This window comes from Labrus bergylta, chromosome 16, assembly GCF_963930695.1.
Source record: "Labrus bergylta chromosome 16, fLabBer1.1, whole genome shotgun sequence".
Classification (NCBI taxonomy): Eukaryota; Metazoa; Chordata; class Actinopteri; order Labriformes; family Labridae; genus Labrus; species Labrus bergylta.
In genome coordinates this window covers 5466369-5494107 of record NC_089210.1, presented here as the reverse complement: position 1 = coordinate 5494107, position 27739 = coordinate 5466369, and the positions used below count along the sequence as shown (strand labels likewise).

At 43.4% G+C, this 27739-nt stretch overlaps 3 protein-coding genes across 4 annotated transcripts in view; 2 read left to right on the top strand and 1 right to left on the bottom strand.

Annotated features, from left to right (window-relative positions):
• slc1a9 (solute carrier family 1 member 9) overlaps positions 1 to 9234 on the bottom strand; it is a 30370-nt gene extending 21136 nt beyond the window's left edge. Inside the window, exon 1 of one of the 2 annotated variants that reach the window (XM_065964496.1) lies at positions 9095 to 9234. Coding sequence is in view for 1 of the 2 variants with exons in the window: in XM_065964495.1 (XP_065820567.1) it covers positions 4327 to 4348 (22 nt within the window). In the remaining variant the exon portion in view is untranslated. Of the gene's footprint in view, positions 1 to 4326; positions 4514 to 9094 lie in introns of those variants that run through there. The other variant, XM_065964495.1, reaches the window with a different exon arrangement.
• The window catches only part of rpl27 (ribosomal protein L27), a 76061-nt gene extending 58909 nt beyond the window's left edge, over positions 1 to 17152 (top strand). Inside the window, exon 6 of the mRNA XM_065964497.1 lies at positions 17143 to 17152. The gene's annotated coding sequence lies outside the window, so the exon portion shown is untranslated. The remainder of the gene's footprint in view (positions 1 to 17142) is intronic.
• Positions 17153 to 17954: 802 nt separating this feature from the next.
• LOC109998014 (uncharacterized) lies at positions 17955 to 26696 on the top strand. Its single transcript, XM_020652717.3, has 2 exons — positions 17955 to 18528; positions 24531 to 26696. The coding sequence occupies exon 2, from the start codon at positions 24550 to 24552 to the stop codon at positions 25951 to 25953; it is 1404 nt and encodes a 467-aa protein (XP_020508373.2). The 5' UTR covers positions 17955 to 18528; positions 24531 to 24549; the 3' UTR covers positions 25954 to 26696.
• The last annotated feature ends 1043 nt before the right edge of the window (positions 26697 to 27739 follow it).

Below are 27739 nucleotides of genomic sequence, written 5' to 3'. Positions count from 1 at the left end.
ACAACTTTCTGAGATCCCTCAGCAAGGCAGCTGTATCGCTTCTCAGATTTTATCAGCTCATCCGTCTTTTGTGATAGATCACCGAGATCAATGATGAAGTAGTGAGCTGTTTCCGAGAGGAGTCTAGGGAATGATCCACAGAAGTAAAGAACAGCCCACCTGATCACGGATTTGGCCAAAGACGATCCTCACTGTGCAAAAATGCTCCTGGCAGCAAAGAAGACACCGTGATCCATCACAATGATCAGATCCCCCAAAACATCTGGGTGCGCAAGCAGTGAGCCTAAGCCCCTAATCGCTGCGTTGTCCATTGACGAGAGCAAAGAGCATATTTGGTGACCCAGCATTTTCCCTCCGGATGTCGGGTGAACCAAAAAGTAGGGAAGGCAGCTCCTCAGAAGCCTTCCCACCAGCCCCTTCAGGACTTCTAGCTTGTCAGCGAGTTTGAGGTCATTAAGTAACCCGCTTGAGATTGTCCCCAACCCTGCCGTGTCTTCTCCCAGCCCCACTCCTTTGAGTTGGAAAGTGATCTTGTCAGCAAGCACAGCTCCTAGGATCTGGGACCCTACAGTGAGCAGTTTTTCGCTGCTCCAGTTCGGGAAGTCAAGGCTGTCACTTGCTTTGATGACCTTTCTGATTACCTCTGCTTGCAGGTTTGTGACTGGAGAGAGATAGTACATTAAGCGAGACTGGCTGCTTGGTGACTTGATTGGGGGCAGTTGACCCATCGGATCACACTTCACAGTCTTCATGACTCGAAGGCAGCAAGTTTCCACCATGTGCACGTGCACTTGTAAGCCTTCAGGTATAGGACCTTTGTAGTCCTTGTATATGTCCTCGAGTGTACCGTTAGCATGCAACATGATATCTTGGTAGATGATATTTGTGTCATCTGCCAAGGAAATCTCCCACCCACTCATGCGATCGTTCGAGGTCATCACATGTCGACTGATACAGACATTCCTTGCTGTCGAGAAGAACACCTGAGTTGTTTTCTCGTGGAGCCGGTGAGCGTTGTTGACTGAACTCGAAATAGAGGTTAGTGCTTTGAGTTCCTCAAGAGTAAATGCTGCACGAGAACAAACTAGCTCCTTCGCTACCAACCAGCTGTAGTGTGATGAGCCAAATATCCATGTGAAGAGCATGACTATCCTGACAGCTCTTCTTGCAGGACGGCTTAGGCCTGGGACCTTGTGCAGGGTTAGTGCGGTTCTTTCATCTGTGTCGGACCCTACATAAGGCACCCGAACGAATCGGCCAACCCCGAATTCTGTTCTCACATTAGTTCCCTCGGATATCCAAGCCCACGTGTAGCGGTTCTGCTCGTCTGGACATCCTGGGGATCTCTCAGTTACTGTAACATTACTGATTGTAAGTCCACATCAAAATTGGGATTTAAGTGTGGCTGTTCGGCACTGGTGGTGAGCTAAAAAGATGTCAGGAGGCAGAAATCAATGCAAAATAAGGTGGTTGATTTATTAACCAAAAATAGCACAAAATAACAAAACAAAAGTCCCGGGTAATCTAATAAAACAACTAGATTACATAAACTGAAAGAAACCACAGCCTCACAGCAAGCTGCCACCAACAAACATTTCCCCCCCCCAGACTCTGGCTGAGTCTGGCTTTATACAAGGAAAAACCCAACTGGCCTCATTCTGTCCAATTAAGCTCAGGTGATTTCACTCAGCCTAATCACTCTGCAGGCCAGTGTTGGGAAGGTGGGGGCAGGTGAAAGGTATGGGAGAACCTTCACTCACCCACATCACTCTGCTAAGCTGCAGTCAGTGTAGGGAAGGTGGGGGCAGGTGAAAGGTATGGGAGAACCTTTTCACAGTTACAATGTGGACTACATGGAACTCCAAGGGATCGGGGGTTTCCAGACCTTCCAGTTTCCTCCCTCTGAGAAGATGCTTCCATGACGTAGTCCTGGCCTCTTCAGCGATGTTCACACTACAATCTCCGAGAAGGTCTTTGTGCGAATATTCATTGATCTCTGATCTCTCTTTGAGTTAAGTATTGCGACAAACTGATTCAGCTGTATATCCTCAAAAGCAAGTAGACCAGAAAGATCGCATGTGTCAAGGCTTCCAACCTGGATTGCTCTCTTGACAATTGTCTTGGTTGTCTCGACTAGCCCGGCGAGAGCACGCCTTTCCTCTGTCGGGAAAGAAGGTCCAGTATCACCCTTGCCAGTCTTCGGAATGACCTTTGTTGATTCAGAAGATACATAGCAACAGCTTCATCCTCCTCTTCAAAATTGTCGTGGAAAAGCTCGGCAATTATTCTGTTCTGAGCATTTTGGAGAATAGCTACCTGAGTCATTCTCTTCAGGCGATTTGAGAGGCTCTTGGCCACTGGGATATTTGGAGAGTAAGGATCCTGTGCCAAGTTCAGTTCAATACGGCTATTATCAGCGTTGAGTCTAGCATGTACTTCATAACTGTGCGTTCTGACACCAGATCATCTATTCTGCATAGGAGACTCATCACAAACTCAGTGAGAGTCATGTGATACAAGGTGGTCCAGTATGCGAAAGGGTGAAGATCAAGATGATCAATAACCTTGAAAAGGTCATCTGATGAGGGAGTCATTTTGTGTTTGACTATCCGTGGGATGGTGTCTAATGGCAGCCGCGACTCTATGACATCTATGACAGTGATCATGAGCACCTGTTCCTTTGATAATGTCAGTATTTTGTTACCCAGCTTCAGAACACAAAATACTGGTGTAACAATTATTCAGTAAATTTCGGTGACATTAGTTTCTTGATGAGGTCTAAGATCTCCGATAACTCTAACGTACTATTCACGGTACCAGAGTCCTTGATTGGATCGTTGCTGAGTCCGCCTCAGTTCTCTCCTTATTCCCTCCCATGTTAAGAATGGCTCCGAATAGTTGCTGGAGTTCACTGTTTTGTCGATGTCAGCTTGTTCTATCATGTATTCGGGATCGACGTGGCATTGTCCATCGCATTTGGCATCAACGAAGACCTTCTTGAGTTTGGCTTTGACCTCGTGCCAGACAGTACTGGTTACTTGGTTCCTTTTGACCCCTTTCGCAGGGAGAGAATCTTTCCGAAGTTTGCTGCGGAACAACTTATCCATAAGGTTATATGACCCTGTATCAGCATTGTAGCCGTTTGGGTCGGTTGACCTTGCGGCGTCAACATATGATTTGACTTGTAGTGCATATTTGAACCATGCGGAATTATTGTTGTCCATCTTGTGATTTGGGGATCTAGAAATATTTGGGGTTACAGTAAAGTTTCCTTTATGCCATTGGAGAACGAATTTAGGTTTCAAAATAAAAGTCCTGGTTTCAAAATAAAAGATCTAAAACAGTAAATCAACTGACCCCCATAATATTTAAAACATTAATCAAAACAAACTAGTATTAAGAAGGTCTAAACATAATAATAAAACCAAAAGTACCATAAAGTAAACAGCTTTAAACTAAGTAATAGGACCAGGACCCCCCAAAAAGATCAAAACAAAGGTTTTATTGTGATCATATTGTTGAATATTGTCTAATGTTTGTCTGTGTTGTGAGAGGAAAAAAGGAATATTCTAACTCGTAAACCAACTAAAGTGAAAAAAAAAGAGAATAAATGTTCTAAATTGTACTTACCTTTCAAATGATCCCGCGTCTGTGTCTTGTTTCACCTTTGTCTGGTCGGTATCCATTTTCTCCTGAGCGAACCTAACTTCTGATGTGCTGGTCCAAGCTGAAATTCCTCTCATTGGCAGTATAGAGGTTTGATTGAAGTTTATATTGAAGTTTATACTTTATTCATATCTGTGCTCAGTACCCTAAAACGGACCCTTGGGTTACATTAGCATCCCTAATAAAACACAGCAAGTCAAGTCAGCTGGTTCAAACTGTTTGGTCGGGCAGCTTACAGTAAATCCTGGATTTCGAAGCAACATGACACAGGTATTAGAACTCTGCCAGGTAGGCTGCGGACCAGGAGGTATTCCTCTTTGAAGGGGAAGCACCGTCTTTGAGACAGAACACATGTTAGTGATGAGAGCTGAATCACAAAAGTGAAGGTGGACTTCAAAGTGAGTCAAGCTATGAGCAAAGAAACAAGGACGTAACTCATGATGGTACGGATTGGTGGCAAAAATGTGTGTGCGTCCTAGAGGCCAAATACAGCGGTGAGAATTACAGCCTCAAACTGTTTGGGGGTTTCAAGTAATGGGGACTAGATAAACATCAGGGTCCCAATCTAAATATTCTCCAAGTCCATCAAATGTGTCATGAGGACCTTCACAGTGCGTGATAACAATCATAATCAGTCTCCACATGCAGCCTTGTACTTACAACACATCTTCTTAATCGTCATGGTTTCCAGGACGATCGACCACGATAACAGAATGAGTTAATCTCCCAGAAGAGCAGGCTTTGATTGCTGTGAATGAGCCCAAGCTGCTGCTGATAAAAGGTGCACAGACCATCGGAGTAGGACACGACGAACTACATCGGTATGAGATTGTGTCTAGCTGTCCCAGGCTCCTCAGTGCAGACCCTCACTTGACTTACAGTCTTCCACATAAATGATCCAACCAGGTTTCCAGCCAATGGCTGAGGCTGGTTGAAGAGATCAAACAGATGTACATTGGCTATACATACAGTAATAACTTCCCCCACCCTTTGCAATCTGTCCGCCTGCCTCTGATCTTTACCATTATTGTACATAATCTCAAGAGCTTTGCTATTAAATGAGAATGTAGTTACAGTATATTTATTTACAGTTCATAGCCATAAGAGATCAAGTCAACATCAATTAACATACATTAGTGATCTGTTGTTATCTTTTACATTGTACTACTAAGAATAACTTATTGTGTGAATCAGGATTTTTCTTTCACTAAAAAGTAAATTCAGTTGTCACCTTGGGAAACGACATAGTGTTGGATAATTTATACAATTTTTGGTGTTTTATTTAATAACCAATTTATTACCTTGGCATTAATGGATGAAAATGATTGTTAGTTGACGCAAAAATTCAGGTTTTTGTAATATTGAACAGTTAACCCACTTTAATTTGATAACAACAATACGACAAAATCTATTTAAAATTAACTACTAATTCATCGTGAGGTTAAAAAAAATGATTATATTTAAAGGTTAATATTAAACCTGAGGAACTGTGTCTTTTGAAATATGTTATTTAAAGGGTATCCGTGTTGCAGTTTGTGTGTGTCAGTCTGTAACTGTGTGCGGATGTCTGTGTGTCTCAGAGGATTATATCCAATGGTTGATTGTTTGGTGTGAGCTTTGCAAAGGGATCGAGATATAATCCCCTCTCCCCCCGCTCCGTCCTCCTCTCATACTACAGAGGCATATGAGGATGGTCATTGCTGCACTACAGTGCTGTCCTACACGATGCCTTGTATGTCATATTTCACAAGTATGGATAGGCATGAATCCAAATAAGAATTGATGCATAGATTTCTTCACCAGAACTATTTACGTTTCTAATTGACTGAGGCTCCATTTACAGATACTTTTTATTTTTTCAAAGACTTAACTTCTTTGTTGTCGACACAGCTTACATCATTTGCAAATGTTCCTGAGCCTTTATTAACTCTGCCAAAGGGTTTAGGTTTGTGATGCTGTTTGTTTCTGCTTGTCAGCAGGATTATGAAAAACTACTGGCTTAATTCTCATGAGTTTTGGTTGAAGAGTGTAGCAGGGCCAAAGGATGAACCCATAAATGTTTGGAATGGATTGGGATCCAACTTATGAATAACAGTAATAGCAAATCTGAATTACATATCAGGTATACGAGATGAAATAACAGATCACAGAGTATTGTAGTTATCAGAGGTCTTTGCTGTCCACTCTCCTAATATGAAGTCTTCGATGGTTTCTGTTGATTGGAAACGATGGAGGTCGCCATATGAAATTCGCCATTGAAATTCTGACTCTACCGAACTTTAGCTTGTCAAGCTTGTTACAGACAAAGAGGTGTAAGGAAAGCAGGTCTTTAGACTCCTGGAAAACAGCTACACTGCATTAAACATATGCCTGTCAGTCAACTCAGCCTTCAACAATGCAAAGCTATGTAATACTTGTATCCTTAATATAATAAAAAATGTATGAGTTACTTCTACTTGGAATGAGTTTATTCCAATAGATAAATAAACTTTTGACACAGGCTGTAAACATGTGTATTCCTGCTTTAAGAACACGGGACCTGATAGGGATTCCTTGGCTTTGGAGCTATACTGATACTAGCCAAAGATGGTAAATTGTGACTTCATATTGCTCATACACAGGTGTTAATATCAAGTACATATCTAGTTTTGGCTCAGAGGGAGATTCTGTCTCTCTTCATGTTTTCTCTCAGTCACACATACAGACACATACAGCTGGGTTTCCTAATTCCTTCAACATATGCACAACTGCCATTAAACTCGTGTCTGGTTCATGGCTTTAGCAGATCTTTACAGCAGTAGTATGAACATGTGTGTATTAACTCTCTCGCTAAAGGTCAGCATCAATCACATGTGACAGCACTCTGTCTCACAGTGGTTGGAAGTGAACATGCATGAGTCAATAATTGTCTTACCAGGAAAATGTACAGCCCTGCAAGGTATATGTGGCTCTACTTTGACTGAGAGCAGGGAACAGATCACAGCACTCAGACTGTAATGGCTCTACAGCAGTTACATGTTTATTTAAAGATAAATATTATCTGAGGCAGAAGAAAGAAAAACAAACTGGCTGGCCTGGGAACCAGTGGAATTTGTGATTTCATGGTTATCTCAGAGGATACGGCTCCCTACTTTTCCGACTGATTTCCAATAGGTCTTTTTCATTGGACAAATCACAAAATTCAATCTAATAATGGGCGGGGCAAAAGTGTTTTAAGCACCAAACTTGATGCCAGTTCTTCTCAGTATGTACATTTGGTAAGTGTAATGATGTCTTGCTAAACCAAAAATCTATTAGGTAGAGGTGGAGTTGAGTAAATTCAATTTTGTGACTATAGCAACCTAGCCTAGGAAGGTTTTGCTATAGTCCAAAGAGAAATTACATTGAACAATTAAACTGTTGAAACAACCTATCAATTGCAAATTCAAAGAAAAACTAAAATATTCAGACGATCGGCAACCTCAAGTGTTGAAAATGGAAGCCAATGTAGAAGTGCAAAAACAATGCAGTTCTTGGAGTCTACACTTACGGCTCGCTCTAAAATCCAACTAAGAACCATACGTCCCCAAATCGTTCCCATTTTCAGACCAGAAATAAACACATTTACAGCCTGGCACAGAGATTTGTTTCGACCAGATATTTGGGGCATCAAGCAGCAAGTTAGCTACATTCTCAGGACTCTGTTAACATATTCAGTCGGTTAAATAAACAACTATAGTCAGTGACCAATATGAATAGAATCTCACTCTCTGGGAAACACAACAAGCTCATTGACCAGCTAATGAAATAGCCATGGGTGTCAACTGTACTGGTTTAACAAGATGATGTTTGCTAACCCCTCACTGCTTCGACACCAACTTCTCCTCCAATTATGGAACTAACATGGTGACTGCCTACTGAGCAGAACTTGAGGCTTTGAGACTTAAATGGGTGACACCATTGTATCCGTCACTTTCACTCTATGATCAGATGGCAGCAAGAAGATGAAAAAGCAACGCAGCATTTGAAAAGTGTTGCTGAAGGTCAAGATTTTTACAACGTACCATGAGAATTGTTCAACGATCATTCCAAACACATTGTGAAGGAGCTAGCTTTGAGGATTAGATGTAATGCTTATTTTAGAATTGATTATACATAACATTTTACATTGAGCAAATGTATAGTCATGTTTGTGGAATGTATAATTTAGTATTTGTAATTTTCAGTCGATGAAATTTACTTGACAGAAAAAGATGAATGACTGGTTTCAGTTTTAAATCTTTGGTCCAGGACCCTCTAAGGGGGCTGCTCTGAGTTTGTCAAAATGTGATATGCACACTCTAACTCAAATCATGACACCACACCGACTGGAAAGTTTAAACTACGGTCTTTTGGTAAGAAGAAGTATGTTCAGGCATTTTCTGTTGCTGTTTTATCCATGAAAACTTTTACATATTCACAGCAATGTACCCACTTTTTTGTGGGTCTTGGGGGGGTCTCACCTTTTCTTTGATATAAGTAGGTGGGGGACAAGGAAAGAAAGTCTGGAACTACTGTTTTAAAGGACTGAATAGTGTCTTAAAGGGAATACACATCTGTTTAACCATTTGTATATAAATCTCCAGTTAACACAAATGTTTCCTTTAAAATCAGGATCCATCAGACTTAGTCACTTTTTCTGGATAAATGACTGAATCAATAAACAAAAAATAATTTGTTTGAATAATTAAGGAGCAAATTGACTCAAACATTTTGGCAATAAATGGATGTCTGGCAAGAAATACAGAGAGGGAAATGCATCCAGAAACCTTCAGGGAATGCGTTTGTCTTTATTTCAGACATGGAGTGTGAGTGAGAGAAAACAGTTGAACGTGTGTGTGTGTGTGTGTGTGTGTGTGTGTGTGCTGGATCCTGTCTGCATCTGTGTGTGGGTCCACACATGTTAAACACATGCCCCCCCCCCCTCCTCTTGGACGATAATCTGAGTGTATTAATCTGTTGTTTGAACTCCTTAAGCACAGACTGTCTATCACATCTGCTCTCTTCACCCTTGTAAAGCTGTGTTATTTATAAACTTTCTCTTTCTCTTCTTCTTTCTTCCCTTTTTGATCCGCCATCACAATTTCTCTACCGCTCCAGAGCCCCAAAAACAACGCTGATAAGTCGCAGGATATAACAGGTCCCACATGTTGAAACAAGCAGATTTGAAAAAAAAAGTGGAAATCACCTTGGCAGGTAACTTTGCAGAACAAAATTAATTTACTCACTCCAAAGACAAAAATCTTAAAACTCAATCTCCCAGAAATGACACATCATACAAATATTAATAAATGATTTTTAAACAAAAATAAAAGCAGTATGGAGACGTCTCACATGAAAGTTTGTCTGCAGTGTATGAATGGGAGCTCACGGAGGGGAGAGACGACAACAAGGAGGAAACCACGCTTACCTGCTGCGCGTCGCTGTCTCCCATCCGACAAGAGCGAGGCATCGGGAGAGAGACGGCCGAGAGGAGGGATGTGGAGATGACGAGGGAGGCGAAGTCACGGTCTTTGCGTCATCTGAGAAAATTTGCAGATTAATACAACAGCTTGGTGCTCTGAGCCCCCCCCCCCCCCCCCCGTCACAACATCCCTCCCTCCCTTTCTTTCCCTCCCTCATTCACTCACTTCCTCTCCATCACATGCATATTTTACTGCCTTATTGAAAGTAAACTGGGAGCAGAATTAAAAAGTGAAACTATTTTTTTAAAGGAATAGTTTGCAAAATGCATCCTCTTAACAGAGGAGGACAGGGACTTTCAAATACCCTCCCTTCCACAGGAGGGCGCTATGACACTTCACTGGGCGAGGAAATGAGTTCAGCGGGGATCCTTTGACAGGTATCGGTGTCAGTCAGCGAGGCCTCAAAGTGCAGGGAGGCCCGTAGGGTGGAGCTGCTACATACTGAGCATACATGCGGTGATCTGGCTGTTTCCATGAACCGTGACACTTCATCAAGCCACAGAATTAGAAATATACTGTAAAAGAAGCGGAGCAGTTTCAGGTTTGTCATACCAGAGATGCTCGGAGGAAGAATGTGGGCCTATTATTGAGCTTTATGAGGAGGTCGGGATTGATTTATGAGCGCAGCTTCTCAACTATCAAATCTGACGTTGTGCAACGACGTGACTTTGCAGACATCAGACAGGCTGACTCTCCTGAGGATGCCAAACTGCAAACTACATTTTCTCACCTCTCAATTCCATATTTGATCACTTCAGGCATTGTGGCTGGTTCAAACTTATTCTCAATTAAACCATATTCTTGTCCATGTGAGTACAAACTGCAGCCCATTTTCAGATATTTTGATTTCCATCCACCAAGAGATTCCTATCCTTATAATCTTCTCTCTTTCTCTTTCCAGCCGCCTCGATGTATCCGCACCGATGGTGAATTTTGTATCTTGTGAGTTTTCTGTCCTCTCCCAGGACTCTATTGTGGGGAGAACTTCAGGTCCCTTTGGTGTCTACATCCTCCAGCATCCGTATTCTCCATGCATGTTTTATCATCCTGATCACAGATCTGTCCGTACACTTGTCAGTTCATCCTGAAGAGGGCTCCCTCCTTTGTGTCCCCATGGTTACCTACATGACTCCCCCGGTTGAAGTGATTGACGGTCAGCACGGTGTACAAATAAAGATCAATTGATTGATTGATACTGCAAAACACCAAAATTGTAAGCCAAGTGATTTAACTTCAATTTTCTTTTTCTAATTTGTACAGTTTATATAGTAAAGAACATGCCAAAATAAGCAAAACATGAGTAAACTAAATTAACTCTCTTATGCAATGATATGACTCGGACCTCCATCAATGCATCTATCTTTATTCTGAATTTGTATTTATCACTGACACTGTTATATCCAAAATTCATACTTTTTTGCAATTTGGGCAAATGAGTAAATATTTGAATGGATCGCTGTTCAAATTTAATTATTTCATGTCGTTCTTTTTTAAACGATAATTAGAATCATAAAATATTATACTACAAGTGCCAGTGTATGACATGTTCTTTACACCGCTACTGACTTTAGTTCATATATTCATGCGAGCGTCTCACACGGCCATGCACAGAGCCACACACTGTCACAGACACACACAGTCCCTCTGGAGTGACAGATGGAGAGGGGCAGGATGGGAACAGGGGCTTGTACAACAGGGCCTGTGCCTCCATTGTGCAGTGGGTGCGCTGTAAGTCTATCCTCTACTAATTGCCAGAGCAGTTCAAACACAAAGTCTGCTTCTGAAATCTAATCCTGCGGGGTGTTGTACGGTGAGTTAAGTTTACAATGTGTAACATTTTTCCTCTGGCAAAGAAAAGGGACAAAACAGGGCTAATGGAAGAGGTGGGAGAGGGGGGATGTTTCGGGGTGAGGGAGGACAGCGGGGTGCAACAACAAAAAAAAAATGTAGAAAAGAGAAAGAGGCGTGGATCATGTTGGCGGGGAAGGAAGACGTAACTGTAAATAGATCATTCACTATTTAGGCTGCATGTCTAATCCAGGGGAAGGCCAGACTGCAAGTGGCAAGAGAATGAAAGTGTAGCCGCTGTAGGTGGACCGAGTCGTGTAAGGAGACACTGAGGAGGGACAGATAAGGAGGCGAGGAGGAGTGATTGAGAGGTGATCCGGGGAGAGAGAGAGAGAGAGAGGGAGAGGGAGCAGGCTGCTGTAAGAGGAGAGGGCCAGACGATGTAAACAGGACATGCAGAGTGTGTGCATACGGCGACGGCTGTGTGTCGGGGTCTGAGGCCGTTTCATAAACTGACAAGGACAGACATCACATGTTACACACAATCTAAACAGACAGACTGGGATCGGGGGGGGGGGGGGGGGGCAGACCGCCAAATAATGCAACACAAGCGCCCGCCTGCGTTTTGCGCCCCATTCCAACCTGTTTCTCATTAAGCATTACACAGAATTACAGAACTAAGGCCTCGATTCCCCCTAATGAGGACTGTGCTCGGATGCTCTCACATTCCCTCTCCCTCCCAATCAGTTTTCCCAAAGGTGAACATTCCTAACACTAATTTCAGTTTCACGCAGGAAAGACTTGTAGGCGCATGTGTTGTTTGTTTGTCAGAGGGTACGTTTCTGTGTATGTTAAGTGTGTGTGTGTGTGTGTTCTTTTCCTTGGCAAACATGTGCTTTGTTTGTATGTTTACATGTGTGGTTAGGCTCCCAAACCCTGTCACCCTCATTGACCTTGTCGTAAGCTGTGAAATGTAATTTCAGGCTTGGGCTGCTTTATCTGCACAAACCTACACCTGTGCCGAACGTGTCCGTCGAGAAGTCGGGGGGCTAATAGGGCTAAAGTGACGCAGCAGGGGATGCCAAAAGGCTTTTTCACCCATGCACTGCTCAAACTTTCTAAAAATGATTCAGACTTGCCTCCCACTACATCTTCCTGACTAGCCTGTTCACATATGGACCCCAAAGCGGGAAACATAAAAAGGACACACTGGAAATGGTGGATGAGTCAACAAGAGTCAGATGACAGTTTGTGCCTATATTGATGCTACGTGTACTTCGACTTATTCACAGTTTAAAAGAAAGAGTGGTGAATACATGCTGGTGAGCAGGGGAAAGTCTGAAGCAGCTTCACTACATGCAGGAAGATCGCTCCAGTTTCCCACCGGGTTATGTATGGGGATGTAAACGCCATCAAACACCACCCGCACGCTCATGGGGAATAATGTAGAATATTTCTGCTACTACTGACATCATGTGGAAACTTTACAAGGTGTGGCTGGAAGAACACCAGGTTAAGTCGGGGATAAAAATGGTCCCATTTGCGTTCGAACATGCAGCCCCCCCCCCCCCCTGAAAATTTGGGGAAATTTACAGAAGTTACGTACACGTGTGAAAACACCAAAAGGGAAACTGTCAGCCAAACAGACAGACAGGAGCTGATGTTTCATCAGAGTCCAATCCCCCTGTGAACGAGCTCACCTTTGACTCTTTACCTTCCTACCACCATGCCTGGCGACTTGGCCATTTCCAGGAGGTTTCAGCTAATTGGGTCAGATTGCGGAGAGCGGGGAGCATTACGCCTCAAATTGAAAACACATGCAGCTGTAGCTCAGTGTGTATGTGTGTGGTGATGGTGGTGATGAGGGATCAGCTCCAAACAGAGAGAATCTAAGGGAGAAAGTCTAACCCCATCAGTTTGGTGAGAGGAAAGACGGAGGAAACAATGAAAATGAATTTCATGTAAAAACAAATTTAAACTAAGAGAGTCAAAGTGTGTGAAGGGCAGGAGAGGAGATGATAAAGGACTGACTTTGGGTTCCTCCGGGAGGTCCCAGGCTCTGTAATTGAGGTCTTGACGTCTGACTTGGTGGCGGCCGGACAGACTGTTGGCCTCACCCTGACAGCTCAGCTCAGCTATTTGCAATAATTGGCATAATAGCTACCTTCCAATTATGCTCAGATATGAGTTTCAAATGAAGGAGGATGTCCAACATGAAGGTAATGAGTTGATGCCTGATGGCGCTGCGTGTGGGAAAGTATTCTTCGGAGGGGTTGAAGGAAGAGACATCTGGAAACTTCAAATTGTCCCTTTTTTGAGAATTGGTTGAAGATGTCAAAATTTAAAAAAAAAGTTGGACCAAAAATAAGGAGAGAATAATTCCCAGGACACTGATATCATAGCTATGAGGCACAGTTGTGTGATGTTGCCCGAGGCTTTGCAAGTGTACAATGCAGGGCTGAATTTTAAAAAAGGATCTTTTTTTTTTTTGTCTTTATGGAGGCTTTCATAAAGAAAAAATATGTTGGGTAACAAAATCCCCAAAAGGCAACCAGAAAACCCCTGGAGAGTTTTGCGTTACAAACTGAGCCCTAACCTCGAAGGCTTTCAGCGACTCGTGGATTTAGGAAATCTTTCTCATGTTCCATGTTAGCGCGAGAGCATGAAGGAAAACTTGTTCTGTCTGGTGACTGTCTTAAATAAACCTTTGTGTCTCCTCCATTGTAAATGGCTGCGGGTTCTTTTGCATGGGTGAACGTGTAAACAAGTTTGTGTCAAAAAAAGGTGAGAGCAAGAGGGCAAGAGCCGAAGAAAACCCCATTTTGCGCGCCCCTTCCCTTTCAATCAACAGATCTTTGTTTGACCGTCACTCCTCTGTGTTCACACATTGCTCACAACTTTCTCTCGCTGTCTTTTCCTGCGTCTCTCACTCTTTAACTCTCACTGATGCACCCTGAGGCGGAAATATCTAAGTGCACGCAGGGCAAGTTCAGACAGAGATGGCGATGGAGAGAATGGTGGGAGGGTTTGAAAGGATTTCGAGTGACTGACACTAAACGCTAAGAGGGAGGAACATGGCGAGGGAGACACAACACAGAGTGAGTGTAAAGATGGTCTGCTGGATAGTTCTGTCAAATGTGACCGTGTTGCAGACGAGGCGGGTTTTAGAGTGACTAAAAGAAGTTGGAAGAGAACCTGAATGTTTACGGTGCTATCAGTCAATGGGTGCAAGTACATCAACGCTCCCTCCCGTCTGCGGGTATTGACAGTGTTAAATGTCTCCGTCCCTGATTGAAGACTGCACTTTAGTCTGCCTCTCTATACAGAAGTGACCCGTTTTAGCGGCTTTGAGTTTGAAAAACCCCTTTTCATGATCCCCCCCTTCTCTTTCTGTGTCTCCTCTCCATTCTCCTATCTCTCCCATCCCCAAACTCTTTCATGAGCAGTCTCTCAGGGGCAGGGTTGTAACATAACCCTCCCCTCTTTTGTCTCCATTCTTCTCCTTATCCTTTCATCTTTTTTTAAACATTCAGGGGGAAAGGGGTTTGGTGAGATGGAAACCACGACTTGGTAAAGGAAAGAAAGAGATAGCATGTGAGAGGGGGGGAGGCCGGGCAGAGTCTTCCCTCTGCTCTGTTCATCCGCCAATTTATGGCTCTCCTTTTCAACAAGGCCATTCAAGGTGGAGCGTTTCAGTGGACGGGCTGATGTGAGGACGACTTATCTGCTCAGAGGACCCGTTGAACTGTCTGTCGGCCTGCGCGTCCCCCGTGGTCCTCCATTGTGTCTCCTCCGGGGCCTGTCGTCGGCTTTCCCCCTAAAGACCTGTGAGTGGACAGAGCAGCCAGTCAACAGGTCCTGTTTGCATCCTTTCAACTATACAGGGGTCCCGAAACCGCCCGCACTCACCCCGAAAAGACATACCGACAGACAACCGGGTTTATTGACTTTTAATTCAACCAAATAACACTGCGGCATTTAACCGTGAAAAGCTCAAGATGTTTTCATGTAGGAAATATCTACAGCAAGTTAAGACAAGGTATATGGAATTCACAATATCACATTAAGAGAACCCAACCATTCACGGAGGCCACACAATCTTCTCTTTTTGCTCGTAAAGTAAGTGTTGAAAAATTTAAAAGAAAACAAATACAGTTGTAAACGATCATGGGATGTATGCGCCAGATGTTTTTACATTACAGTAATTCATAGCAACAAAGTATGATAAATATTGTGTGTTGCAATGTCAAGAGATCTTCCCAAGTTTTGGGGATTTGGAGCGACACCAAGAACTAATCACTTCTTTCTTAGCCTGCGGCATCAATAAATATTTTCTTAGTTTGCAAGCAAATAACTATCACTTTCTTTTATGGTAAATAATGAAAATACCAGCGCTGACATCTAAATTGAATGATTGAAAGTGATTTGTTAAAGAGCAAGAGAGCTCGTCAGGTGTGTGGTTTTTTTTTTACATGGCACCTGGAAATGTGCTACTGTTCGGTAAACTGAAAGGTTCACTCAGCTCGTTTTGGGTGTAACTGTGTTGCAGTTTTAATGATGGACAACAGTAGGAACAAAACGTATGCTGACGTACAACAATGGTGATTTGGATGCTGCAATAAAGTTAGGCAATTACTGATATGTGACCAATTAGTCCTGCAAGCCCAACCTCCAAAGTGACCATCATTTTGGTATGTACACCCCCCTGAGCAGAACATTTTAATGGTGTAAAGTAATCTCCCTCAAACTTGATTTATATCCAGAACCCCCCAGTAGAATTTACCTAAAGGTTTCTAGTCCTTGGAAATAGTTTCAGCAGTAGAAATGGTTACCTTGTCGACTCATACGACGGTAAGACGGAAATTTAAATTCAGTTTAACCAACAAGTTAAAAGGTAAAAGACCACTATGAATTTTTTTAGCACAACTGATTTAAAATGGTCAGTGGTAAACAATTTACTTTGGTTTGACGAGTGTGGCTAACATTAGCAGTACAAGCACCGCCAGCTTTCGGTTCTCCATGCAGCTTAACATACAAACTGTCAGTGCTAAATGTGGTTACGCATTGTTCTGGTTGATATGCCAGTTTTACCTGACACAGCCTACATTCAACTCTTACTCCATTTCCTTGATCAAAATGCTGCCAAACCACAGCGGCCAAGAAATGCTTCTAATTCACTGTGCTTGTTTACCAGGTCGTAGAGCAGGGAGAGCACGCCCATAAACAGGAGGTACAGACAGTGTACGGGGTAGCGGTGGATGGCTGTGTTGCAGTTTGTGCACAACATTTAAGCAGCATTGTGGGCCAAAATATGCTGAAAATAGTGATTCATGTGCTGACTATCGAGGCGATTGTGTTTAACTATTTAGTCGACAAAACGTGCACTAGAATTACATTTTAGAAGAAAAAACTCCTTGTTGGGTTGCAGGGGGCCAGGGGTCGGATTCATGGGGGCCATGGCTTCAAAATGCCCCAGGGCCCCAAAAATCAGCAAGTCCATCCCTGTTTAAAAAGTATGTTGAACAAGGAATGCATTTCACAGTAAATGTGAGGAGCTGACAGTGTTTCAAAACATGTTTGAAACATACATTCTTAAGATGTCATTTAAGCTTAGATAATTTGGGCAGCTACAAAATATGAAAAATGGGTAAAATTACAGGTCATGAGACCCACCCACCATCGAGGAACGGATGGAAATTATACAAGGGATCTACGTCATGGAAAAGATAACATTTTCCCTCAGTGCACAACAAGAAAAGCTTCATATAATATGGTCTAAATGGACTGAGTGTGTAAAAACCTGTAAGATCGGACTTTAACTGATTTGATTTGTGAATTGTGAAAACCCTCTACATCTTGTTTTTTTTCCCTTTTTGCTTGATTCAGAAACAGTAAGCTCCCCCGGTTCTGCGGTGCACATGTTGCAGTGAAATGAACGATTTATAAGGAAAAGAAAATTTTGTGGGAAACTCATTATGGACAAAGACACTCAAGACTTTCCGCAACCAAGTCTTTACCCAAATCCCGGCGGGAAGGGGGGGACAAACAATGGTCAGATAACTCCATGAGGATCGAAGGAAGTCTGTCAAGTAATGAAGGTCATGTGCAATGTAAAATCACACTGTGCTTTTCCTAATACAAAAAAATCAACTCTCAAATCACCCTGCCTTTGCTGTTGAGCAAGGCTCCTAGCTGCCAAAAAAAATTAAAAAAACACATATCCTAACCCCTCCCTCTGGCACAAGACGACGGAAGCAATCTGAAAGCAGACTCGCATTTGGCATTAAAACACAGGTTACATCTTCAGGTCTGATTGTGCCAAATGGGATAAGGTTGCACCCTTTTGCATTTGCAGACCCTGACGTCTGAAACATCCAGTTTCACGAACTGCTTGTTTGCAATAATACGCACTGTTACCAACAACCTCCAGCTCACATCATCACATGGACCTGCGCCAAGACACCGCTGGGTAATTTAATGAACTGTTTTCTTGGGAACAACGGGGCGGGGACGAAACCCAGGGGGGGAGGTACATGTAAAACATATCTCTGTCACGCACATGCGAACTCTTAAATCCACCACGGTTGTGTGTCTTTGTGAACGCATCAAATCTAGACAGCAAAGGAAATGTGACTTTTTGCCTAATTTTGTCCACTGACTCCTGTAAAATGCAAGTGCATCTGTGGTGGACTTTGCATTCATCTGTCTTAACATGTGTTATTAGTTTAAACTTGTTTGCCTCTCTTTATAATATACGAACCTCCTGGCTCCTGGGGGGGGGGGGGGAACTTTTTTTGCGCTTCCCAAGAGAAACCAGAGGGAGGTAGCTGCGTTAAGCTAACAGTTGAGGAGAAGAAACAAGCGCCTTGGAGTAACCGTGTCCGGCCTTCAAAATAAAAGCGGTGTTGCTGTGCGTCGCGTTCCATCCCCTTGTGGAATTCTCGCAGCGGGTTTTACTTTGAAGGCCCCCCCCTCCTCCCCCCCCTCCTTCTCCACCCCCTCCCCGTGTAGAAGTTGTAATTCTAGCTCGCGCCGGCTTCACGGTTTGTCCGACTTCAACGCGTTTCAGGCGGAGTTCAGATCTTAAAACATTTGGCCAAACTTCTTCACCTCTCCACTTCTCCGTTCACATATTTGAACTCAGGCACCTTTTTTTTTTTTTTTTTCTTCTTCTTTTTTTTTTCTCCCCCTCTTTGGCCCGCCACGGAGGAGTAACAACTCGTGGAATACTGAAAGTTTGAGACAAGTTTACATTTTTTTGATTCCTTTCTGGGGTTATTTCTCACTTACTTTTCTCTCTCTCTCCCCCCCTCTGAAGTGGGAGCGCTCCCCGGACTCCTGCGGTTTGTTACTTTAATTCTCTTCTTTTTGTTTTTTGTTTTTTTACTCGTCGGATTTTTTTTGGGGGGTTCACATGCGATGTCACGGACTATTAAAAGAAGAAAGAAATGTTTGTGTTTAGCCGTGTGGTTACCGTACGAAGGTGTTCTTTGAGATTATTTTTTGCAACCAGTTGAGCGTCTGGCGACAGGACTCTATAATCAATGTGGTGTCAGCTGGAAGGACGAGGGGTCCGGATCTCACCTAAACGGTATGCCTTTAAAACACACACGCAGCCCTTCAAATGGAAAGTGTTAAAGCATTTTTTATAAAGTTACACGATTAATAAAGGGACATAATCACTCATTTAATTGTATAATTGGCTGTTGGATAGACCACTAGTTACATAATGGCACTAAGTTTTTAATTGGGTCACTTTATGATCTTATATAAGTTTGTATTTATTTTTTTACATGCAGATTTTAAATGTTTTTTTTTTTTTTTTAATTATAGGCTTTTATTCTGTTTTGCTTGTTTCCTGCAACTCCTTGCTCCTCAATGCATTCGCAACATGCCAATCCCCCTTCATTTTTAATTTTATTTTCTTTGGCAGTCGTGCAGTTGTAGTGCTTATTTCACATCTTGTTTTGGCTGGCAGGCAGTCAGCTGAGGTGAGAGCTACCGTCTCGCCGTACAAACCCGCAGGTAGATCACACAGGTTGCAATGGAAAACAGACCTGCTGCAGTTCATGTCTTAATCCGAGGTTACCAAGAGATCAGGGGCTGAAAAGACTCCGTGGGTGGTTTGAGAATATAAAAATCATGCAGTGTTAAATCTGGATGACTGAGAAGCTACACAGATGTTGAAGCTTGTATATCTTGCAACATGTTGCCAGGTAAGCCTTTAAGGTATTTTCTCATGTTTTCCTACAACCAGTGCTTGTGCAGCCTCTTACCAGAAGTTTGTTTATGTTTGTGTGTGAAAGAGAGACCGATCCAGGGAGATGTCACTGATAGAGCTGTTCATTTGGAGCCAAGGTTAGAGAGGAGGAGGGCAGGATCCTGCAGGCTGAGCGTGGCATGAAACAATCACAGACCTGGAATTAATGGCCTGTTTGCACAGTGGGACAGCCAGGCTTTGTAATTGAGCACATGCGGGGCCAAGGCTTTTTACTCGACTCCTACAGAGAGGAAGAGTGAGAGTGGGAAGACAAACATTTACCTGCCTGTGTTTCCACATCACACGCTGTCACAGCCACTCCTGCTGTCACTATTCTTACACTCTCAGACGCATTTCTGACACATTAGTCAGACCGTGTCAGTCATGAAATCTGCTGAAAGATGTGAGGCGAGGGGCAAACGGTCTTCACGGACACCTCAGGCCTCCGGACGTCCTTCACTCCTGTCGCTCTTTGGGTTACAGGACTTCAAAGAGGCAGGATTAGCACGGGACGGGGTCTGGTCCTAACACTAACACAGGATGCATTATCCCTGTGTCAGATGGACGTGTCTGACATTAGCCACACATTAGGGGTTTGGTGGTTGTAGGGGGGGGGGGGGGGGTTACTTTGTTAACTGGATAATAGCACAGTAGCCACTGCCAGGTGTGGATTTACATTATGGCATCTGTTTCCTGGTGAGGGATTTGCAGCATGAGCCCCCCCCCCCCCATCTGTACCATAATTCCCCTGGATTCCTCTTTCACTTATGCTGTCTCATCTGGAATAAACCCCCCGCGGTTCACACTGGCAGCACTAAGTACAGCAGTCAAACCAATTTTCCAGTTGCCAGTTTCAGTGAAGAAACAATTTTCCTTTTTTTTTTCTTTTTCTTTTGATCACATTTTCTGTCAATAGCTTCCTGAGTTGCTACGTGTCGACAAAGTTTATTTATGTAAATTATGCTTTTGTAAAGTAGCTCAATAATTAAGCAGTGACTTTAATCATCTTTGCAGTGACTTAAGGTATTTTAGAGTGTGACCAATTTGAGACTTATACTGTTTCTGTTTTAAGAGGAGACAAATCATCGTAAACAGATATTATTTTTTGACTGAAATAAAAAAAAAAAAAAACCTTTTCCTTCATGGATTGCGCACTGAAAATGTACTGATATGACAAAGCAAAGCTACTCAGACAGGCTGCTTTCTCAAATAAGTTTCCTGAGGAATATATAACATTAATATTCATTTTGAACATGTTCTATTCCTGAGGATTATACAGTATATGCTCAGATCTGCTGCTCTGCTACACTGACAGTATTTAAAACTACGGAGGAACAGTGCTCACTGGTAGACAAACTACATGATCACAATCATTTGTTCATATCCATGCATGTTGGGAAAACACACAACCTAACACAGATCTTTGTTAGACTTCGGCCTCGATATGATTGTCCTAAAGAATTATCAGTCAGGTTTAGGTCATTTAATTAATAAGTTGTGAAACAGAAAATGATCTGCAACTTTTGTGAATAATAAAGTGTCATTTTTTTAAGGTCAAATTTCCGAGATTGAACTAGATGTAGGCCTACTTCTTTGTTTGTTAGCTTGACGCTAATACACAATGGAAATTGCTCTTAACAGGCTAAAATAATTAGCACTGCGATTGGGGTAATTTAAATGTAAGAAATTATCAAATTTACTTAGAAATGTTGAAAAATCCTCCGCTGCTGTCAGAAGTTAAGAGAAGCTAAGTTAGCATCTTAGCATGTCTAGAGTCTGACAGTACAGTTGTGTCAGTGGCCTGTGGGCTGAATGATTGAAGCAAAAATGGTCATCAAATAAAGTAGGCGCTTCACGACACCTGTGGCCTTTTTTATACTGTGGAAGCGAATGGAAGAGGATGCTACAGGGTTTGGGCCTGTTCAGAGATCACTGTGTGTTTCTCTTATTACTTCTATAGGTTTCTGTTGCCACTCTATGTTCCACCAAAACTTAAAACTATCTGTTGTAATTAATGTGAATAAAACAGGGAAGGCTTGGCCCTGCTTGCCCATTTATACCCTCCTTTGAAGAATCAGATTAGCTTCTATTTTGATCAAATTAAATGATAAAAAGTCGGCGAGTTTGAAGGAAACTTTGCATATTTTTAGTTGAAAGCAAAGTGAAGCAAATCTGTTTCAAGCTGTCAGTTAAAAATCTTCTCCGAGGTTCTTTGTATTGCGCAGTTAAAAGGTTTTCTTGAGTGTTTTTTTTTTGTTTTTTTTCCACAAACAAACGAAGCGTTCACTGCAGAACCTGAGGGGGGGGAGATGGAGCAAGAAGAAACAGCAGATTACAAATCAAGCAGATTGGTTCAAATCACATCTGTTCAATGAGTATAATCAATGCTGAATCACACAGGATGCCACTGTGTTTTTTCCTGCAGGCCACTCGAGATAAAGTCAGAGTTCGGTGTGTTTACTCACGGGATAATTGCTCGGTGACGTGGTCGCCTGCTGCCTGTTTGTTTAGGCCCCGGCCATGCGGTTTCAGGGTGTTCTTCCTGTGATCATCTGGAAGAATTTCAGGCTACGCAGATTAGGATTACCATAAGTGTGCAGTGTTGATTGGGGAGTTTGAGGTTTTGATTTCAAGAGACTGGGATTTTCTTTTTTTGAGTGTGTGTGTGTGCTTGTCTAGGAGGAAGGGGGGGGGGGGGGGGGCGGCGGGGATTTAGAGTGCTTGGGTCTGGTCCAGAGGGCGGAAGAACGCCATGGTCCTTGTCTAGCCTTGCAGGGAGTGCAAATGATGCGTGTCATTGTAGCAAATGGAGCATGGTGATGAAGTGCTGCTGCTGCTGTTTTACAAAGAAACTACTTAGAGGGACTGCCTGGCTGCCTTCTGTGTGGCATCCGAGCGCTCCAACAAGAAAGCCCTTAAGAAGCGCCTGGCTGCTCGTGCAACAGAAGACACTCGCATTATACAAATCCTCCAGATGTACACCCTGCGCCGCCTCCCTCTCCACAGTCTGCTGATTTCGAAACGATCCTCAACTCCTCTTATTAGAGTCACTAGGCATGGTTCACCTGAGCGGCGCGCACTTTGTTTTCACCTGTAATTGCTGCTCTCCGTGTTTCGAGAGGTGTGGCCAACCGCTTAAGTGTCTTTTCCTCGCACAAAGCACCTGGGTTTTATTTGGCGAGACCCGGCGCGTCGATCAGTAGCAAAGAGAAAACAGGAAGCTCACCACACTTTGATGTGTTTTATCGGCTGCATGACAGGCCGGGACTGCGAGTGCCCGGGGCAACTGCAAGAGTTATGTGTCGACCAATCCTTGCTGCTCCCCCCCGGCGGCCTCATTGTGTCCAGGGTGTGGCCCCTGCTTCCTGCGCGTCCTGTCACTGAAAGGGTTTTGTCACTCACTCACTCAGAGATGGTCACCGATGATGCATCCATTCAGACAAACACGCCACAAGCAAACAAACAGTCATGACATCCACTCCTTCACACTTCTTGTTGCCCTGCAAGTTTGTTTCCCCCCTCTCTCTCTCCTCGCTGCCTTGAAGGAGCCTCGCCAGTAAAGCTGCATCACTGACATTCTGATCATTCCACCTATTTTAACTCTTTCCAAATGACCTCCTCCCTGCTTTCAACAAACTAATATTCACCTCTGACGTGTCGGCTTCCGTGTACTGGCGTTACGACATCTCTCTGTGCACGCCACACGGTTAAGTGACTGGAATATCTTTCCACTTAGTCACAGGTGAAGCTCCTTTAAATCTGAATGAATCACGTGGAGGTGACTCAGGATTTGTGATCTATCAGACTATAAAGTCATCTGCATGACAGAAAGTGTTTACATTGGGCTTACAGGAAGGCGTGTTTATTTGACTTTTGAACTGATTTGTTGGTTAACAGCTTTTATAATCACTTATTATAACATATAACCGCACTTCACATTGCATTACACTAACTAGAAAGTAATCCATCTTAAAGGTCTGACTCACAAAAACAAGATAAATCTGGCAAGAGAAAATGTTTTCCTTCATGTTGGAAAATGTTTTTGTCCCAAAAAGCAACAAAAAAAAATCTTGATTTTCTTTTTACTTTTTGGGACTTCAGGGGCTCCGTAGCTTTCACAAAGTTTATTTTGTAACCAACATTTTAATTGTGTTATTTATTTAAGTGTATTGCTTTAATCTTTATCGGTCGAGTTCTACTTTAAATTATCACCAAACCGTGTAAATGTCCAGCTGAAGTTAATTTCTTTCAATATCTTCTTATCTCTGACCAGCACTGTAAAACCCAAAGATGTACATTGATTTAAATGCAAGAGGAGAAAAGCCTTTAAGTTCTGCATTTCTGTCTGTGAAGGATCTCAGTCAGCAAGGTCATGGTATTCCAAAGGTGAATCCAAAAGATCGACTGGACTCTTACTTTCAACACTTTTTTAATATCACCCAGCGCTACATTTCCAAAACAAAAGGATTACCAAAAAGATCCTGCAGTATTTGTTTCACATGTCCTGCTGCACAAAATCAACTATGAATCATTTTGTGATTTTAAGCTGTGCAAAGTTTAAGTAGTGCAGGTTATGAAAAGCAGGATGTTTACAGTAGTGACAACCGCACATCATCGCTTCAGTTCAATTCAAAAGGCTTAATGGAATGAAAGTTCTAAATAAACTTTTTGCAGATGTATTGTAAAGGCAGGCAAAGAAAACAAATGCACCCACAGCCCAGGTCTGTTCAGGTAGAATACCTGAGGTTTACCTCAGCAAGTATGCACTGCTTCATCTAATTGGTGTGTTTTTTGCGTGTAGGCCTGAGGTAAGCTATGTTTGTTACCACAGATTTATAGAGATCTCCTTTTCTTTGGATTGTAGAGAAAGTACTACAATCCAACAACAGACGAGGAAAAAAAGGAGAGAGAGAAAAAAAAGCATGCCCTTAAAAGCTGAAAGGGAAGGCTTGTTTTGTCGGGTCGCAGATGTCTTTTTAATCCACTTCCTTTGGCTGTGAAGTTTCTAACTTGTGGACATAATAGGTTGTCAGTGTCTCTGTTTGATGGCGGGGAGAATCTACAGCAATCATAGCTGAACTCCATCTTCTCACATGAAGAAGCAAGAGGGCGACCCTGCTGTACTTGGTCCTATTTTTCCACTAGTTGTGCCAAGATTTTAAAGCCATACCTCAGTGGTTAAAGCAGCAGGGTCATAAAGCTGCGGGCCACCAGTAAAACGACTCCTTTTACATTTTAATTGAGCTACTTAGGTTAACAGAAGGAGCCACAGTATGCATTGTTTAGAATAACATGTCTTCCTCTCTGTCTCCATGGTCTGTTACCTCCGCCAGCTGATACGTCTTGGGAGTGATGCACTGGCTTCCCCTGGTTGCCATGGTGATTGCCTCGGCCCTGCCCTTCCCTCACAACCCTGTGTCCAGGATTGCTGCTGCGACCGCCGAGCCCGGCTTTGACGCCCGCAGAGAGCGCCGTCATGACCAGGCCGCTGGCCTCGCAGCTAACCCCTTGGACTACAACTTCCGTGGAAATGCCTCACAAACGGACTACAACATGGTTGACCCGGTCAGCCAACAAACCAACCGACAAAACCTCCAGAACTTTAAGGATTACATGAAATCCTCCGTAGACACTTCAAACTTAGAAGTCGGAAATCAAGGAACTTACCAGTTTGATAGCAACTCAGGCGCTAATGACAAACGCAGAGTTAGTTTGGATGTTCCAGCAGAAGGAGGAACACTCAGTATCAAGGATGTTTCTGAGGATAATTCTCTACCAAAGGACTACAATGCTGACGGCAGCAGGCAGGATTACTCAAGTTTTACAGACTTTACCAAGAAGGAAAACCTTCAGGACTCCACGGACAGGTTGCAGGTTTCTACTGCTGGATCTCAAAATGCTGTCAATCCTGCTGCTAGTCTAAAGATTCAGACGGAACCAGAACAGAAAGCGTCCGTCGTTGGGACAGCTGTGGGAGGAAGCGGTCCTTCCGAGGAGAATCTAAACCTGGAGGCGGGGCTGGGACTTGGAACCGGGCTGGACTTGGAAGCAGACGAGATGTTTCTGGATGCACATCCTCGAGTTCTTTTCTCGCCTTCCCCGTCGCCTCCACAACACCCTCCTCTCCTGCTCATGTTGGAGAGCGGTCTGATGGAGGAGGACGGGGACAAGGAGGATCAAGAGGACTTGGACGGACATATTGAGGGTCACGGGGACCGGGCACTTGACAGGACCACGACTCTTAGTTGGGCAGAATCTTCCCGAGTGACCGCTGCCCGTGCCGTCAAAAGGGATAAACGCTCTCACCTCTTGATCGACAGACGGCGAGGGGAGAAGTCAGTGTGCGAGTCGGAAAGTGTTTGGGTCACTAACAAGTCGACCGCCATGGACTCAAACGGCAATAGGGTCACCATCTTGCAGGAAATCCAGACCCAGACCGGCCCGCTCAAACAGTACTTCTACGAGACTCGCTGCCGCCAAGCCGAGCAGCCGAGGGCCGCCGGAAGGGCTAGGGGCGCGTCGGCGAAACCGATGGGGACGGGCGTAGCCGGAGCCGGCTGCTTGGGCGTGGATAAAAAACAGTGGGTGAGCGAGTGCAAAGTCAAGCAGTCGTACGTCCGGGCGCTCACCAGAGACGAGAACAACCGAACCGGGTGGAGGTGGATTCGAATCGACTCATCCTGCGTCTGTGTGCTGCTCTCCAGAACCAATCAGGCGCTGGCGAGAGAGGTCTTGACGAGGAAGGGGAGGGGCTGAGACGGAGAGAGATGGTGGGAAGTGGAAAGTGACACAGAGCAGAGCAGCTGTGACGTCTCAGCCTTCCCCTCCGCCAAAACTCCAAAGACTTATAAAAAAAAACAAAAAACAAGACGACCTCAACACTAGATCTTAGGGAAAAATGTCATATATAGATTTTTCTTTGAAAGTACTGTTTTTGTATGTTTTATCTTTCATAATCTAAGTTATTTTTGATTAGTACATAAGCATGTGTATGTCTTTGATATTAATATATTCCTTTATATATATGTGTACAATATGACACCAGTATACCTTTATGTACGAAGCTATGTTTATCTGTGTGTATTTATAGAAGAAGTCTTCATGGAGTGGTAGGTCTCTCCAGTGTCTGATGAAAATTCCAGCCTCTCTCGGCTCTTCTCTGGGTTGTGAGAGGAAGGAGCGCCACCTACTGAGGCTCCACCTTACTGCTCCCATATCACCATGAATACTGCGACAGTGCTTTCTAGAGTCTCATGAGAGGGAACTGTATTAGATAAAGATATACAGCATGGGCACACTGAAGCGGGATTTTCACACTCAGGCCGATGATTTGACAGGAATACATCTCCAATCCGTGAAACTTTGTTCAATGTGGTTCATGAATGTTAAACCATGTGGTTTGTAAATTATACGACACCCCCAAACTAATTTTAACATCTGCTGGTTTGTTCGGTTTGCCTGCCAAAATTTGGTAATAAAGGATCTTTGTACTCAGCAAATTCTTTTCGCACAGCTTCACTGATGTAAACATGCAGAATTGAGTTGCAAAAAGCATGCAGGGATGTGTTTACAAAAGTCATGATTTCAAGTGCTCCACTGCAGGGAAGTCGTTTTAGGGTCACACAATATAGGATCAGATCAGCACAACTACTAGTCAAAACAGGGCGCTGGTGGCGCAGTGGTTAGAGCGCACGTCCCATGTATGGAGGCTGCAGAATCACCGACCTGTGGCTCCTTTCCCGCATGTCATTCCCTACTCTCTCTCTTCTATCTCTCATATATAAAGGCACAAAATGCCCCAAAATATATCTTTAAAAACGAAACATTATTGGGCAATTTCTTTCTTCTTTTTTTAATGTTATTTTAAGGCCTTTTTGCCTTTGTTGGATTGGACAACTGAAGAGAGACAGGAAATGTTGAGATGAGAGAGTAGGGGATGACATGCAGCAAAGGGCCAAGGTCGGATTCGCACCCACAGCTGCTGCAATGAGGACTATACAGCCTCTGTACACGGGGCATGTGCCATAACCGCTAGGCTATCAGTGCTCCAATTTCTTGTATTCAACAACCAAAAAAACTGCAAAGACGCCAATCACATTATCTAAAGTAAATTGCACAACTGGCAACGTTTCGGTGCTGAAAGGATCATTTCCAATGTTTCATATTTATACCAAAAATTTAAGCAAGCTCCGTCACACTGGCAGCTTTAACAACTTGTTTCTGTAATTTAGAAAGCGCTCGCTCTTTCTATAACGGCAGCTTTTTAAAAATATGATTGAAGATATGTCATGTTTTTGAGCTTTGGTTCTTTCTGATACTATCCATCATTTAAACAACAGAAGATTGAACCAGTTGAGAAAGTGGAATTGTTAAGTATCAAAAACTGTTGACATCCTTAGCCGATATTTTCCTGCTCATTTTCAAGATTAAACTAGTCCAACTGATTTAGAGTCTCTGTTGCTGTGGTGTTCACACGTTCACAGCTACAGCTTCATAAAACGCAGTCATCATAGTTTTGTTACTTGAAAGCAGCATTGTCATC